Here is a 12,833-nt window from a genome sequence, read left to right as displayed (position 1 = left end):
TATACAAATTGATGTGGATATGAAATGATGGCTTTAGGGTAACAACTTGAAGGCATCAAAGATAATTTCACTTACATCTAGAATGCTATGAGGTGATATCTCCAGCTGGATAGGGAACATGTTGCCATCGATAAAGCAAAGGCATACTAGACCTCAACAACAAGACGTGTCGAGCAGATCGCATCAGATACCTCGTTAGAGAAGGTAATGTTGGAAGTATCAACTGAGAAGAGAAAGCAATAGGGATTAGCATGACGAACAAGCCATAGAAAGTAGACAAGGTTGACAACTCAATCTAGAGCTCCTAGATGCTCCACCGCAGCTCCAAGAAGACGTACACCACTGAAGTTGAAGGGTTGCTTAGTTACTGTGGAAAGGAAACAAAATTTGAAGGGAAAATACGAGAGAAAAGGTAGATAAAAGATTGGATTGGGCCAAAATGGCTAAGTTAGATCAGGTCCTTGCAACTTTGTTGGATTATTCATTTTAAATTAATATATTACCTTAATATTTCATATAATAATATAGTACTATTACATTGAGAATCTAAATACATTATTTATATTATAATCCAATAATAAAGCATACTACCATCACAAAAAAAAAATCTAAAAGAGTGAACTGAGTGTTCTCAGTTGCTTAGTTTCCTCAAAGCTACAAAACACCATTAGTTTTATTAAAAACCAAAAAAATACAAAATCTTTAAGAGAGTACTGCATGGCAAAGAAATATGTCTACCAGATCGACGGGAAGTGTCACGTGCCTCAGGGAGCAAACTAAAGCATATGCGTCTCGGATTTTGGTGAAAATCAACGGATAGGACCATAGGGTTGGTGCATTGGTAGAGTGGATGAAATTCAACAAGATCAACCTCTCAACACCATACCACCTACGCATAAAGCAAGACGCAATACCACCTTAGTTGGAAGGTAAATTGATCAACTCACGAATGAATAGAGTCGGCAATACAAGATTGAAGAGACAAACCAAGAATACATGCGTGTATGTGAGAATCAACATCTATACTATATTTCATAAAAAAAAAGAGTATGATAGCAAACAAACTATATAAAAACTGTTAATTCACTCATATCTTTTATTAAAATTGAATTACTTGCAATAAATATAAAAAGTATATTTCTACATAAGGTATCCGTTTTAAAACAAATGTATATTTCACGCTACAAATTATGATAATAAAAAAGATGATAATTGGTATAAGCTATTTGTACAATGACAATAAACTATAAAACAAAATAATTTGAATAGAATTATTTTCAAGTAAAAAATCTAAATATTAATATAGAAAAGCTAGCTACCCGCGCTATCCACGTGGCCTGCCTTGCTATTTTTTTGCAGTTTTTTTTCTTTTTGAGGGAAAATCACGAGAGCTTCTTTTATTGATATATCACACGATTGCATCACGTGTCACGCCACCAGTCGCCTCGAAAATGTTCCATGTTACACGCACTGTATGACCATGGACAGAACGGCAAAGAAGGAAGGCTAGGCTTGTAAACTTAACAGTGTCCGGTGGCCACACGGCGCACCCCAGATCAGCCGTCTCCTCTCCCACCGCCACGGCGACAAGTGTCCCAACAGCGACGCTCCCTTGGTTCACCCGAGAGGGCGGCGCCCCTCGCGGCAACGTCACTGCCCGCGACCCCGCACAGGGAAGGTGATTTCACGAGGGGCCCGGCCGGACCCCCCCTCCCCCGCCGAGAAAGCGATCACGAGGCGGCGGCTGTCGGTTTCCTTCCTTCCTCGCGTCGTCGCGCGGCCGGGGCGCTTTGCTTCGCTCAGCGGCCACCACACCAGGCACCAGCTCGCCCGCCGCCGCGCTCGGCCCTCCGGCCCGGCCGTCCCCACCCGCCGGACACGACGACGGGGGCGCCGTGCCGCCGCCGGCCGGCCATGTTCGGCCGGCCGCCAATGATCAGCGGATCTCGGAGTGGATAAGCACCGAGGACGCACGCATGTGCCTGCTGGCTGCCGTCCGATGATGGTCGCCGGCACGGCCGGGACACCTGGTGACGCGCGCGCGCTTTTTCTTCACATGCGTGCTTTTCCAATTGCAACCGAGCAACAACCATCCATGTTTTCCCAGTGTGGGACAAATACAGAGGGGAGGGACATCACGGCTGGACATCGGACACGCTACGTGCGTTGCGTCTGGTGCTCTAGGTGCTGCTGCCTCACTGAGTTTTCGCTAGTGTCAGCTCTTTCAAAAAAAATATTATAAATTATAGATCATTTTAGTATACATAATTTTTACTATATATCTGGATATGATATTTATTTAGATGTTGATTTGCCAAAACGATCTACAATTTGGATATAATTTGGAAACGGAGGGAGTACCCAGATAGTGTCGAGAAAGTACGCCAAATTGGGCCATTTGCTCTAAACAAAGCGCGGCGAAAGCGGGGTTCGTTCGCGCTTAGATTGCAGGTTACCGGGGCTCCGCCGCTTTGATTGGACGGCCGCTTAGTCCGCAACTAATCGGAGCAGCTACGCACACAGCACGCACTCACTCGCCGTCACCGTGAGAATCTAGGATATTCCAACTGGCCTACTCCATCGGAGCGTAGCCGTCAGCAAATCTGGAAGGCGTCACCTTCGGAATGGAAGGCTTTGGCCGTCACCTCGCAATCGCATCGCATTGGGGCTTGCACTACTCTGTGCGAGCGAGCAAGACGGGTGCACGGCAACCAAACCACTGGTCTCTGGAGGGAAGCAGCGGTTTTGATCTTGATCTTGATGGTGCAGGGGCAGGGGGCAGGAGACGGATAAGATCGCGGGTGACGTGAGCGGGCGGTGTTAGGCCAGCCAGACCAAGCAGGGGGGCTTGCGATTCCGGCGAGGACCCGGCCTGGACGGCGGCCGGGCGGCGCGCGTGCGGGGAGGTGGCCGGTCAGGTGGCGGATGGCGACGGCGTCCAACCGCGGGGCTTGGCGTGCCGGATCCAAGACTGCTACCGCCTCGTCCTGGTCCTGGCCTCGCAGGGTGGTTGTTCGTCCGCGTGGATCATATCGGCGCGTGTTGCTTGCTTCCGGGGCTAGCGTGCGAGACCGGGCAGCACCGGGCTTGGACGGCCAGCGGCGTAGGGTTGGGGAAAGGGAGATCAGGGGGACCAAGCGGTTGGCAAGTCAGACCGGGTGTCTGTGTAAGAAGAAATTGATGCGATGAGGTTATGGTACTAGCTAGTCCTACTACTACTGTCATGGTCGTTAGTACTTATTCTGATGAACCGATATCGCTTTCCTGTCCTTTCTTGTCCTTTTTGTACCGCTGATTTTTTGGAGTGTGAAGTGCTAAATTTTTTGTTAACGCCGGGCTTGAATTCTTGCATTTTTCCTTCCTCCATTTTTCGCTTTTCTAGTTTCCCTAGAACCGCGAACCATTCTTTTGTTAATGAAACCTTTTTTTTTGCGAGTGAATGAATCCTTTATAAACAAGTCGTAATAACAACCATATTTTTATGGCCTAGTTCAAATCTACTCCTTAATTTGTTCCAAGTCAAACTATCATAATTTTAATTAATTTTATATAAGAAATATAACAAGGCACCAACTTAGTATCATCAAATCAGTTATTGACTCAGAATAATTTGCTTATTTTGGCATTGTAGACGCATATATTTTCTATTGTCAACGTGGACAAATCTAAAGTGGTTTGACTCAGAATAATTCTGAAAATAGCTATATTTTGTATTTTGAAATAGAAGGTACTTCTTTCGTTTTGAGGCAAAGTTTTAGACTACATGTATATTCATTTTAGGATAAAATAAAGTGAGTCGCTGTGGTTTTTACTGGATATGTTTATTTACGACCTCTGGCGACATGGCAGTCTGCAGCGGGATAAAATGGAGATAATCTCTGGCATTTGCACCAATGCACGTAACCATTCAAAATTTCAAATAAGCATGTCCTAATGACGTCAGCCCGCTCGTTCCAACCAACTCCTGTCAACTGCTCCCTCCATTCTAAATTATTAGCTGTTTTAACTTTATAGTGTGGTAAAGATTCTAAATTTTAGCCTAAATAATCTAAGCACCGATGGCTCTGATTTTATTCAATTTTAAGCTAAATATATATACTCCCTCCGTCCCATGAAGAGTGCAAGTCTAGATTTTTTTCAGAAAGATTAGTGTTAGCGTGAAATGATTCCTATACTCTTATTTATTTACCACGTACGGTTAGTTTTGATATGCAAATCAAATCTGATATCTTAATTAGGTAGGTAGTTGAGATCTCATTTTTAGGATTGCATTTTTTGTGGGATTTTTTTCAAACGTAGGGTTGCACTTTTCACGGGACGGATGGAGTAAAGGCCAAGTTACATTGCGAAGAGAGCGCTAGGACCCTGATCCATTACCACCGTTAGATGCATATGATTTATTATGCACCTAAATATAATATATATGATTTATTATGCACCTAAATATAATATATATATGATTTATTATGCACCTAAATATAATATATATATATGCATAGCAAAACTATAAATTTAAAAAAAATAAAACAGCTAATAATTTAGAACTGGCGGCGTAGAATTAAGTTATAAATAAATAAATCGAAAGTCGCAAAATCCATGGTAAAACAAACTTGACCCCGTAGACTCAAGGCCAGGCGAGTCAGGTCAGGACGGTCGGCCCCGGCCTCCTATATCAGAGCATAGCAGCGTGCGCTCCTACAGGTACAAGCTCCGGCACTGCGCACGGCCCCCCTCAACCACCGGCCCCAACGCCCCCAACGACCTCACTCTCATCGCCCTCCCCTGCTCCCTCCTCTCCCGTCGGCGCGGACGCTGCTGCGAGCTGGATCTCGCGGCGCGGGGGATGGCGCCGTCCTCGTCCTCGTCCTCGGCGGGCTCGCACGCGGGCCTCGCCATCGCGGCCACGGCCATGGCGCTCTCCGGCACGCTCGTCCTATTCTCCCTCTGCCGCGCCAAGCAGCCGCAGCTGGTCCCCTCCTCCGACGCCGACGCCGCAGGCACTCCGTCTCCTCGCCTCCGGCCGTGCCTCTCCTCGTCCGGTAAGCCCATCTCCGCCTTAGTTCTCGAGCCTTGACCGACCGACCGTGGCCACGACGTCGCGGCCAGCCGTACGGTTCTTGGTTGCTGACGTGCGTGCGTCGCAGAGAAGCGGAAGAAGCGGAAGGAGGCGCGGCGCGGGGGCAAGAAGCGGGTGCGCTTCGCGGACGACGTCGTCGACACTAATGGCGCCGCCCCCGCGTCCTCCGCCCCCCGCGCGCCGCGGGAGGCCGAGCCGTCGTGCGCCGCCGCGGCCATGCCGGCGAACCGGGAGGCGCTCTACCGCGGCATGCTCCGCGGCCGCTCCATGCTCAGGGTCGCCTGCTCCTACTAGCGCCGCCGCCCCCGACCAACCAAGAGCCTAGTTAACCGCTCCATTAATCTAGACCTCTCCCTCGCTTCTCCTGTGTGCGTCGTGGACTGATTGCTCCCGATTGATCGCTCCCTCGCCATTGTTGGGAAGTTTTGTAATTAGTGGCCGTCCCCTACGCCGCGAGGGAGCTAATGATCCGCGTGTGTGTGCGCTGTTGTACTCGCTACTTCCTTGTACATTACTGTACTACTCTGCATTCCGAGTGATCAGTGAACGATTCTTCGCTGCTCCAAGCTCAAAGACTGAATCTTTCGCTTCCTTTTCTTCCTCGCCCTCGCCACAATTTCTTCTTTTTTTGCAATTTAATTTCTTTCAGTTTCCTTGGTGACTGGTGAGCATCAGTTCCTTGGCGATAGATCTTTCTCACCGACCGAGGTGCCCCACCGGATTTGGGTTCCCCGGCCAGCGACGCCGGCTACCGTACGTACGATCATCAGGCGTTGCTGTCGGGCACGGCTTTCCCTCCGTTTCTGTGGAGGCGAGCGAGGCACCGGGATTCCTGGCTGTGGGAGCTCGCTCGGCGGTGGCCGGTGGGTGGATGCGTCCGGCTCGGGCGGCGACAAACGCGGCGGCGCGTCGGGCGGACGGGGCTGGAGGCGTGCGCGACCGGCCGGGGATCACATGGCCCCGGTCCAGCGCGCGGCGTGCCCGCGCCGCAGCGGCCCCCGTCCGTCGGCGTCGCGGTCGCCGTCCGTGTCCCGGAAGGCTCCGCCCAACAAGTGTCTCGCTCGCTGTGCGCAGTACGCCCGCCAGTTGACAGGCCGCCTGCTCGGAGGAAAGCCACTGCAGCCAGGGACGACCCGATCCAGTTGGAATTGGAGAAGGCAGTTTCCATTCCAAATTCTGGTGTCGGAATCGAGCCAAATCCAAAGCTTTGCGATGACCGGGCGAGATTGTGGGATAAAGAATTCAAGGAATCAGGTAAGAGATGCACATTCCACTCTCGTATAGGTTGAAGTTTGAACGGTTTTCTTCCGGAATTTGCAAGGTCCGATGAAATTTGGAGAGAAACCGTCGCAGCTGAATGATTTCTAGAGCACGCTCCATGATTTATCCTGTCGGCTTTCATCATCCGCCGGTCTCGAGATCCGGTCCCCCCCCCCCCCCCCCCACCCACTCCCACGCCCGTGCGCGCATCAACGGCCGGCCCTGCATCGCGTTGCGTCATGGCATGGTCCCCCGCCATGTTCGGATGTTCAGGTCCAACAATGAAGCGATTTCAAAATTTCGTGTGGTTGGATCGATGGCCCATCGTAGTCTGAAGAGGAGGAGGAAGATTCTTTTATCCATCCGGTCTTTATTGTAAAGCGAGGCAATGATCGGGGCCTGCATATTATTCTGCACCAGCATCGCCGAATCGTCACGGCATGGCCTGTGTGGATTAGGGTAGTACTCGGAGCTATCTAACACGCGATCTGATGCAGTGACACATCGCCTTTAAATAACTGAAGAGATAATTTGTACAATAGATTATTATTTTTTCTTCTAATATATTATATTCCTTAATTTATGGAATAAAAAAATATTATGGATAGTATGATAACAACAACTCGTACAACGATGAGTGGTCTGATAGCCTTTAAACCTGTACCTATGAGGCGGTTGTTTCGCGAAGCAACCACCTCATTCTCTCTCCTCCACATCATTGAAAATACTACGTGGATGTACACGAGACAAGTTATACGAGACCGCTGACATGCAGCAATCGCCTTGGCTTTAGGAGAGGAATCTGTTCGCTTCAGGAGCCAGCTACCATGTCCATGTGACCGGATGCACTAGACTGCTAGATAGCCTTGGGATCTCATTTCTGTCCCAATGTTCCTTCTAAAAATGCACCGTTCTTGTCCGCATCGCCCAATTTTCTCTTATTTCTTTTTCTTTCTTTCTTTCTTTCTTTACGGGCTCAATTATGGGTTCTCCAAATGGAGGCGAAGACGATGCTCCTAAATTCACCAGAAGGAAATTGTTCAGAAAGCCTTTATGATGGATATAAATCTTGAGTTAGCTTTCTGAATCCTTTTCAACGATATTACGGCAGCAAATGATCCAAGGCCACGTTGCGGTTTCACGTGCTCGTTCCGCGGTGTAGTGTAGAGGATCCCGGTCGAAGGCGGCGGGATCACGAAGTGCGCAACGCTCAGCGCATGAAAAAAGGCTGGAATTGGATTAGGTGGAGGAGCCAGCCAAGCTAACCTTTGGAGGTCGAGAGGGGCTTTTGGACACTGTAATCTCATACATACTGTTCTTTTCTCTCTCTTTAACCTTTTTAAAAAAAATTAAAAAAGAGAATCAACCAATGGTGGTAGTTGTTCTCCTCCAGTTTGTACTGTTGTTGTTCATCAGCCAATCGCCAGCGGTAAAGGCGTAAAGCACCGATGACTGGTTTTGCTCTCGCCTCATGTCAGAGTTCAGATTTCCTTTTCCTCTCCTCTTTCTCCACTTCTTGAGTTTTCACTGTACAAGACTGTATTTGTACTATGGTACTAACATGCATCACATGAATTCTTTACCATCACCATTCCGTTAGTGTTGGGGCAAATACGCATCAAACTCTAAATCAAACAAATGCAGTGTCAAAAGTTCAAGGGATATCTGTTGGACAAAGACTTCCATTTTCGTAGGTTCATATTTTACTCCACGGGAAACTCTCTAGAATCAAGATCGTTTCCTCTCCATGGCTGCATTGTTCTTGCCGTCTTGAGAACACTCTGGGCTCTTGCGCTTTCTCCGGATTAAAAATTTGTTGTTCCTGCCGCCGTCAGAACCCTCTCGCTCCCTCCGCTTTCCAGATTGTTTGTTTCCTGCTGCTTTCTCCCCTGTTTTGTCCGTTTTGCTTTCTCCCCAACCTCGTGATATCACCACAAGTTTGGAACCTAGAGAGCTTCGGCACCTTCTCAGCTTGTCTCGTAGTAGTTTTTAGCAGCACATAAACTTCAAGTCGTTATGGCCAGAAAGGATAAGCACTTAATAAGCAGGTCTAAACAAGGCCACGCTTGGGTTCAGCTAAGAGATTAGAGATGAGGTTAAAAAAAGTGAGAGATTAGAGATGGAAAAATTGAGGAAAAAAAAGGGGAAGTGGAGAATTTGGCCCAATTTGGAAAAACACGATACGGCCCAATAGACAGAGGTTTCGCTTGACATCGGAAGCACGGGCTGGAAACACGGCCTACCAAGCCCATTTCATTGTGATTATAATAAATATCGGTCAAAAAATAAGAGAGGTAAAACAAATATAACTGTCAGAAGTGGGATTTGAACCCACGCCCTCAACCGAGGACCAGAACTTGAGTCTGGCGCCCTAGACCACTCGGCCATAAATATGATTTGCTTCAGATGACAGCGATATTGTAATCGAGCTTTTAGAACCATTAACCTCCCCAGTTCCCACGCCCTTGCGAAAAGAGTAAGTAAAGATTGTGGGGTGTTAAACTGTTAGCAGCCTTTTTATGATTCTTGCATGACTTTTACATAGTTGATGCGAATGAAATGTTTCACTAAAAACAGGCTCGATATTGCGGGACATGAATCTGGAGATGAACACACGCACTAGCTATTGCGGGCGCCATTTTCAGTTCCTCACAAACTAAACTTTCCACCATCCTCTGGAAGCATACAACATGGAAGAGTTATCCAAGGTGAAAGAAGAAGGGTGGTGCAAAGCAAAGCAACAGACAAGCGCCCAGCCCGGAAATTGTATGTGTCCACATTCCACTGCTCTATGTTCTATGTAAGCACATGAAAAGAAAGGCGAGACATGTCACCTTTCTTATACGCATTTCCCTAAAAACTGTTCAGATAGTTCTCAATATCAATGCCCTAAACCATCGAGGGCGAACTACCAAGCACTAGGACTTGCACTCTGTAAAGCCCGGAATATTGCTCTTGGTAGGCCTATTGGGTAGAACATATAGTGGGTGAAGAAACGGATTATTCCTTCTAAATGGAGCAATGACAACACAAGATTTCGACTAGTACTGCATAACTGCAATTTAGTGGACAATCATGGAACTCTGTTACACGCCCACCCATCCACACACAATTTTTTCCCAGCTAACTGCAGATAAGCTGATAGGTGAAGAAATGAAGTCCACCTTAGGAGACCAGGTGGAGACGGGAGTCAGTGGGGACTGGGGAGTAATGGAACTCTATACACATTGATCCAGTCCAGTGAAAAAGCCAGCACCAATCAGTCCAGAAAGACTGGCATATGTGTTTGCAAGCATAGCATCAAATATAAAGCATCACAACACATGCTGATAACTCGCACTGTTTTTTTTCCCCTCAAACACAACTCTCACATGTTTTCAGACGTTGCAAAACAACATAAACAATCAATGATATCTAAAAAAAGTAATTCGCTCGTAAAATTATGAATTTACAACTATGCGTGAGCAGTCAGGAACATGCCAATTTTACTTGCAAAGGAACACATACAATGTAGCCACACATCACGCTCATTCTACACGATCTGGAATCTTGAGAGTTGTATTCCTTAGAAAAAAAAATGAAGAGAGCAAATGGACGGAGCAGTCCAGTGCATTACATTTACTTGTACAACAACGACAGGATAGAGTAAAGGGGCAGGCATTAGAGTGGTGTAGAATTTTATTTTGTAGCTTGAGCAATGATGTTACTTATGGAGCTGGCTTCCTCTTTCGCAGCCTCGACTAACGAATCCTGCACAATTCACATTTCAGAGGGAAGTTTGTTAGGACAAAATGGTCATGGACTTCTATCTCTGTTTAACCAGTGTCCTGGATATGAGTGTGCCAAAGGGAATGAAGCAGGTTTTGTGCCTTAATCCATGCACTAGTTTTACATCAATAAATTGAAACAGAAAATGATAATCAGGTGGCACAACAAAGGCGTTACAATACTATTTAAAGCATCCTCTACTGAATCACAGGGTAAACAAACTGAAGCGCAAGCGCTGTTAAGACAACAACCAAACAAAATCTCATGCCACATATTGTAAACTCCTAATTAATCCAGAAGAATAGTGGATTTCCAAGGAAATAGAAAAAGTTTGCCAAATGTCAGGATGCATACCTGTGCAGCAATAAGTCTTGCAACATTCTTCTTGCTAGATTCTTGAAGCTCGCCAGCAATAAGAATCTCATCCAGTATGTAATAGGCCTGCATAAATGGGAAATCAGCACTGATGAACATAACTACACGCCCATAAGCATGATAAGAAGCTAGCACAAAGCTGATAATGACTAAGTTCGATCCCATATCATTCAGTGTTAATAAGCATTAGAGATTACCTTGTGAAAATTGAATATCAAATCCAGTTCACATACCTAAAGAAGTTATAGAGAAAATAGTCAAAACAATGACATGAAAAAATGAATCCTTATTTATGAGAAAGAATACTGAAGCACTCACGCTGCCAAAATAGCGGTCCAGTATCTCAACAAAATGATGGATGATCTCGAGGACTTCAAGCTCATTGTCATCAGCATCAATGCACATGCAGAAATACAGGCTGGCATACCTGCCCACCATAGTTATAAAGCGACATCAATAGCTAGTAGCAGATATTGCAAAAGCGGCATAACCTATGTAACAAACAGTAAAACTAATAACATTGCGGAGCCATACCTCCTGTATACGACCTTGTAACCTCTCCACTCGACAAAGTTGCAGAGTTTGGGCCCTCGCGTAAGAATGAGTCCACTGAGCTCACGAATGACCTTTAGAACATGAGTAGCAGACTTAATATATGAGCATATAGTATAATGTGCCTCACCAACAAAATATATGTAATGGATACTGCTAGTTCATGTGATTAAATGTAAGATAATATTGTCACTGCACACAGAACCTGTTCTAACTCCTGCCCAACATGCTATGATACTAGCGGTAACAGATTTATCATATCATCAAACCTCAAAATACCAAATACAATGAGAGGCAGAACAACACCGTGAACAAATACATATTCAAGTTTACATAACAGAAACCATCCATCACAGACTCCATCCATGGAAATATAGATGCTGGATCAGGATATAGCTTAGAAGCTGACAACACATGTGTAGCATATGAACATCAAACTTATCATTACATACTGCCCACCATCTATCCACTTGTACTGTTAAATTTCGATTTGTTCAAACAAGTCATGGTTGCAAAATCCTAACACATACATCACACTAATATGCATAGTCTTAACTTTTGCAGAAATTAGCATCCAGTGCTAGTAATGAACACAGAGCACAGCTACTGCAACTGAAATACACGAGTTATCGAGCAGAGAGCAGCTTAGGATACTGACCTTGGTCCTCTCCTTCTGGGTGTAAGGCGAATACCACTTGGTGAGCCTCACCTTGCCCTGGCGGCTGATCAGGAGCACGAAATTAATCTGCAAAAACGCACGGGAAAGGGTCAGATTTCAGCTAGCTTCTACCCCCAAACAAGATCCAGTGCTAGCACGTAACCGTCTACATGAACCCGTATGAACACCGCGTCCGGCGCAAACACGAAGACACAGATCACAAAATTACAGGGGGGGGAGGGGCGGATCTTACCATGGCGGATGGGTGAGAGAGGCCGTAGCACGCTCTGGATCCTGCGTAGCAAGGGGCCAAAAGGTCGAAGTTAACATGTGCACGTAACTGGGTCAGATCCGGATACAAATAGTTTCCATTAGGGTTTGGGGTGCTCGGTTTCGCACAGCGGGAAGGGAAGGGGGGCGAACCTGGTGGGAGCTCGTCGCCGGCGAAGGGCCCGACGAAGAGGACGGCGCAGCCCGGAATGAAGCCACGAAAGAGGGAGAGAGGTGGCGGTGAACGGAGATCTGTGAAGGCGATCTAGATCGGCCACCCCACCAGCGGGGAAGCAACGGGCCTGCGGATACGAGCAGACGAGTGGCAGTTTTCTTTATTTTCATTTTTTTCTTCTCTTTTTCTTGTAATCTTTGTGAATAGTTTATTAAATTTATTTCATTCAACTTTTTTTTGTAAAAACTGTATCATCAACCTTTATCGAACTCAACAATTTCAATCTCTTTCCTTTCAAAAGAAAACAATTTCAATTCAATGTACACACTCGATGTTGGAGCTTGAAACATTCTTTTACTGAACAATTTCAATGTACACAAAATAAAACATAAACTTTTGAAAAATCTAGCTACATGAGAAAAATATTTCACAGGTTCAAAATAAAAGGTTCTAATATGATGCTTTGATTAGCCTTTTTTTATAAAATTTAATATTTTAAATGGGAAAATTATGCTGTGAAATTATTTTTCATGATGAACCTAACACTTCAACCTTATGTTGCAACTGCAAAAACCATTTACTTTTAACTATTAATTCTTAAATATAAAAAATTTAGATTTAGGACGAATCTAAAACTACTTGTATTTGTACTCGAAGAGAGTAATTCATATCTCTATGATGTGTTCTTGTCGTAATTC

General features: G+C 45.9%; 3 protein-coding genes across 3 annotated transcripts; 2 read left to right on the top strand and 1 right to left on the bottom strand.

Moving 5' to 3' along the window:
* Nucleotides 1–4,693: 4,693 nt before the first annotated feature.
* Nucleotides 4,694–5,650, top strand: LOC112889549. The gene is made up of 2 exons (XM_025956254.1): nucleotides 4,694–5,039; nucleotides 5,145–5,650. Exons 1-2 carry the CDS (start codon nucleotides 4,844–4,846, stop codon nucleotides 5,369–5,371), a joined length of 423 nt encoding a protein of 140 aa, XP_025812039.1. The 5' UTR covers nucleotides 4,694–4,843; the 3' UTR covers nucleotides 5,372–5,650.
* Nucleotides 5,542–9,221, top strand: LOC112889187. Its single transcript, XM_025955690.1, has 3 exons — nucleotides 5,542–5,550; nucleotides 5,767–6,331; nucleotides 8,915–9,221. The coding sequence occupies exons 1-3, from the start codon at nucleotides 5,542–5,544 to the stop codon at nucleotides 8,995–8,997; spliced, it is 657 nt and encodes a 218-aa protein (XP_025811475.1). The 3' UTR covers nucleotides 8,998–9,221.
* A 527-nt stretch (nucleotides 9,222–9,748) lies between these two features.
* LOC112890100 (AP-1 complex subunit sigma-1) lies at nucleotides 9,749–12,281 on the bottom strand. The gene is made up of 8 exons (XM_025956955.1): nucleotides 12,114–12,281; nucleotides 11,944–11,984; nucleotides 11,691–11,777; nucleotides 11,015–11,106; nucleotides 10,799–10,907; nucleotides 10,678–10,713; nucleotides 10,460–10,546; nucleotides 9,749–10,087 (listed from the first exon to the last, which is right to left on the bottom strand). Exons 2-8 carry the CDS (start codon nucleotides 11,944–11,946, stop codon nucleotides 10,016–10,018), a joined length of 486 nt encoding a protein of 161 aa, XP_025812740.1. The 5' UTR covers nucleotides 11,947–11,984; nucleotides 12,114–12,281; the 3' UTR covers nucleotides 9,749–10,015.
* Nucleotides 12,282–12,833: the final 552 nt, after the last annotated feature.

Source organism: Panicum hallii, chromosome 4, assembly GCF_002211085.1.
Source record: "Panicum hallii strain FIL2 chromosome 4, PHallii_v3.1, whole genome shotgun sequence".
NCBI classification, from domain to species: domain Eukaryota; kingdom Viridiplantae; phylum Streptophyta; class Magnoliopsida; order Poales; family Poaceae; genus Panicum; species Panicum hallii.
Note: the sequence above shows the minus strand (reverse complement) of the source record. Positions and strands in the feature narration are given on the sequence as shown.

Coding starts and splice junctions, on each gene's coding strand:
- LOC112890100 (XM_025956955.1), bottom strand. Junction 10,908..11,014: donor TACAAGGTCGTATACAGGAG/GTATGGCTCCGC, acceptor TATGGTGGGCAG/GTATGCCAGCCTGTATTTCT. Junction 10,547..10,677: donor TGATATTCAATTTTCACAAG/GTAATCTCTAAT, acceptor CCATTTATGCAG/GCCTATTACATACTGGATGA.
- LOC112889549 (XM_025956254.1), top strand. CDS start 4,844: ATGGCGCCGTCCTCGTCCTCGTCCTCGGCGGGCTCGCACGCGGGCCTC. Junction 5,040..5,144: donor GCCGTGCCTCTCCTCGTCCG/GTAAGCCCATCT, acceptor CGTGCGTCGCAG/AGAAGCGGAAGAAGCGGAAG.
- LOC112889187 (XM_025955690.1), top strand. Junction 6,332..8,914: donor TAAAGAATTCAAGGAATCAG/GTAAGAGATGCA, acceptor CACTAAAAACAG/GCTCGATATTGCGGGACATG.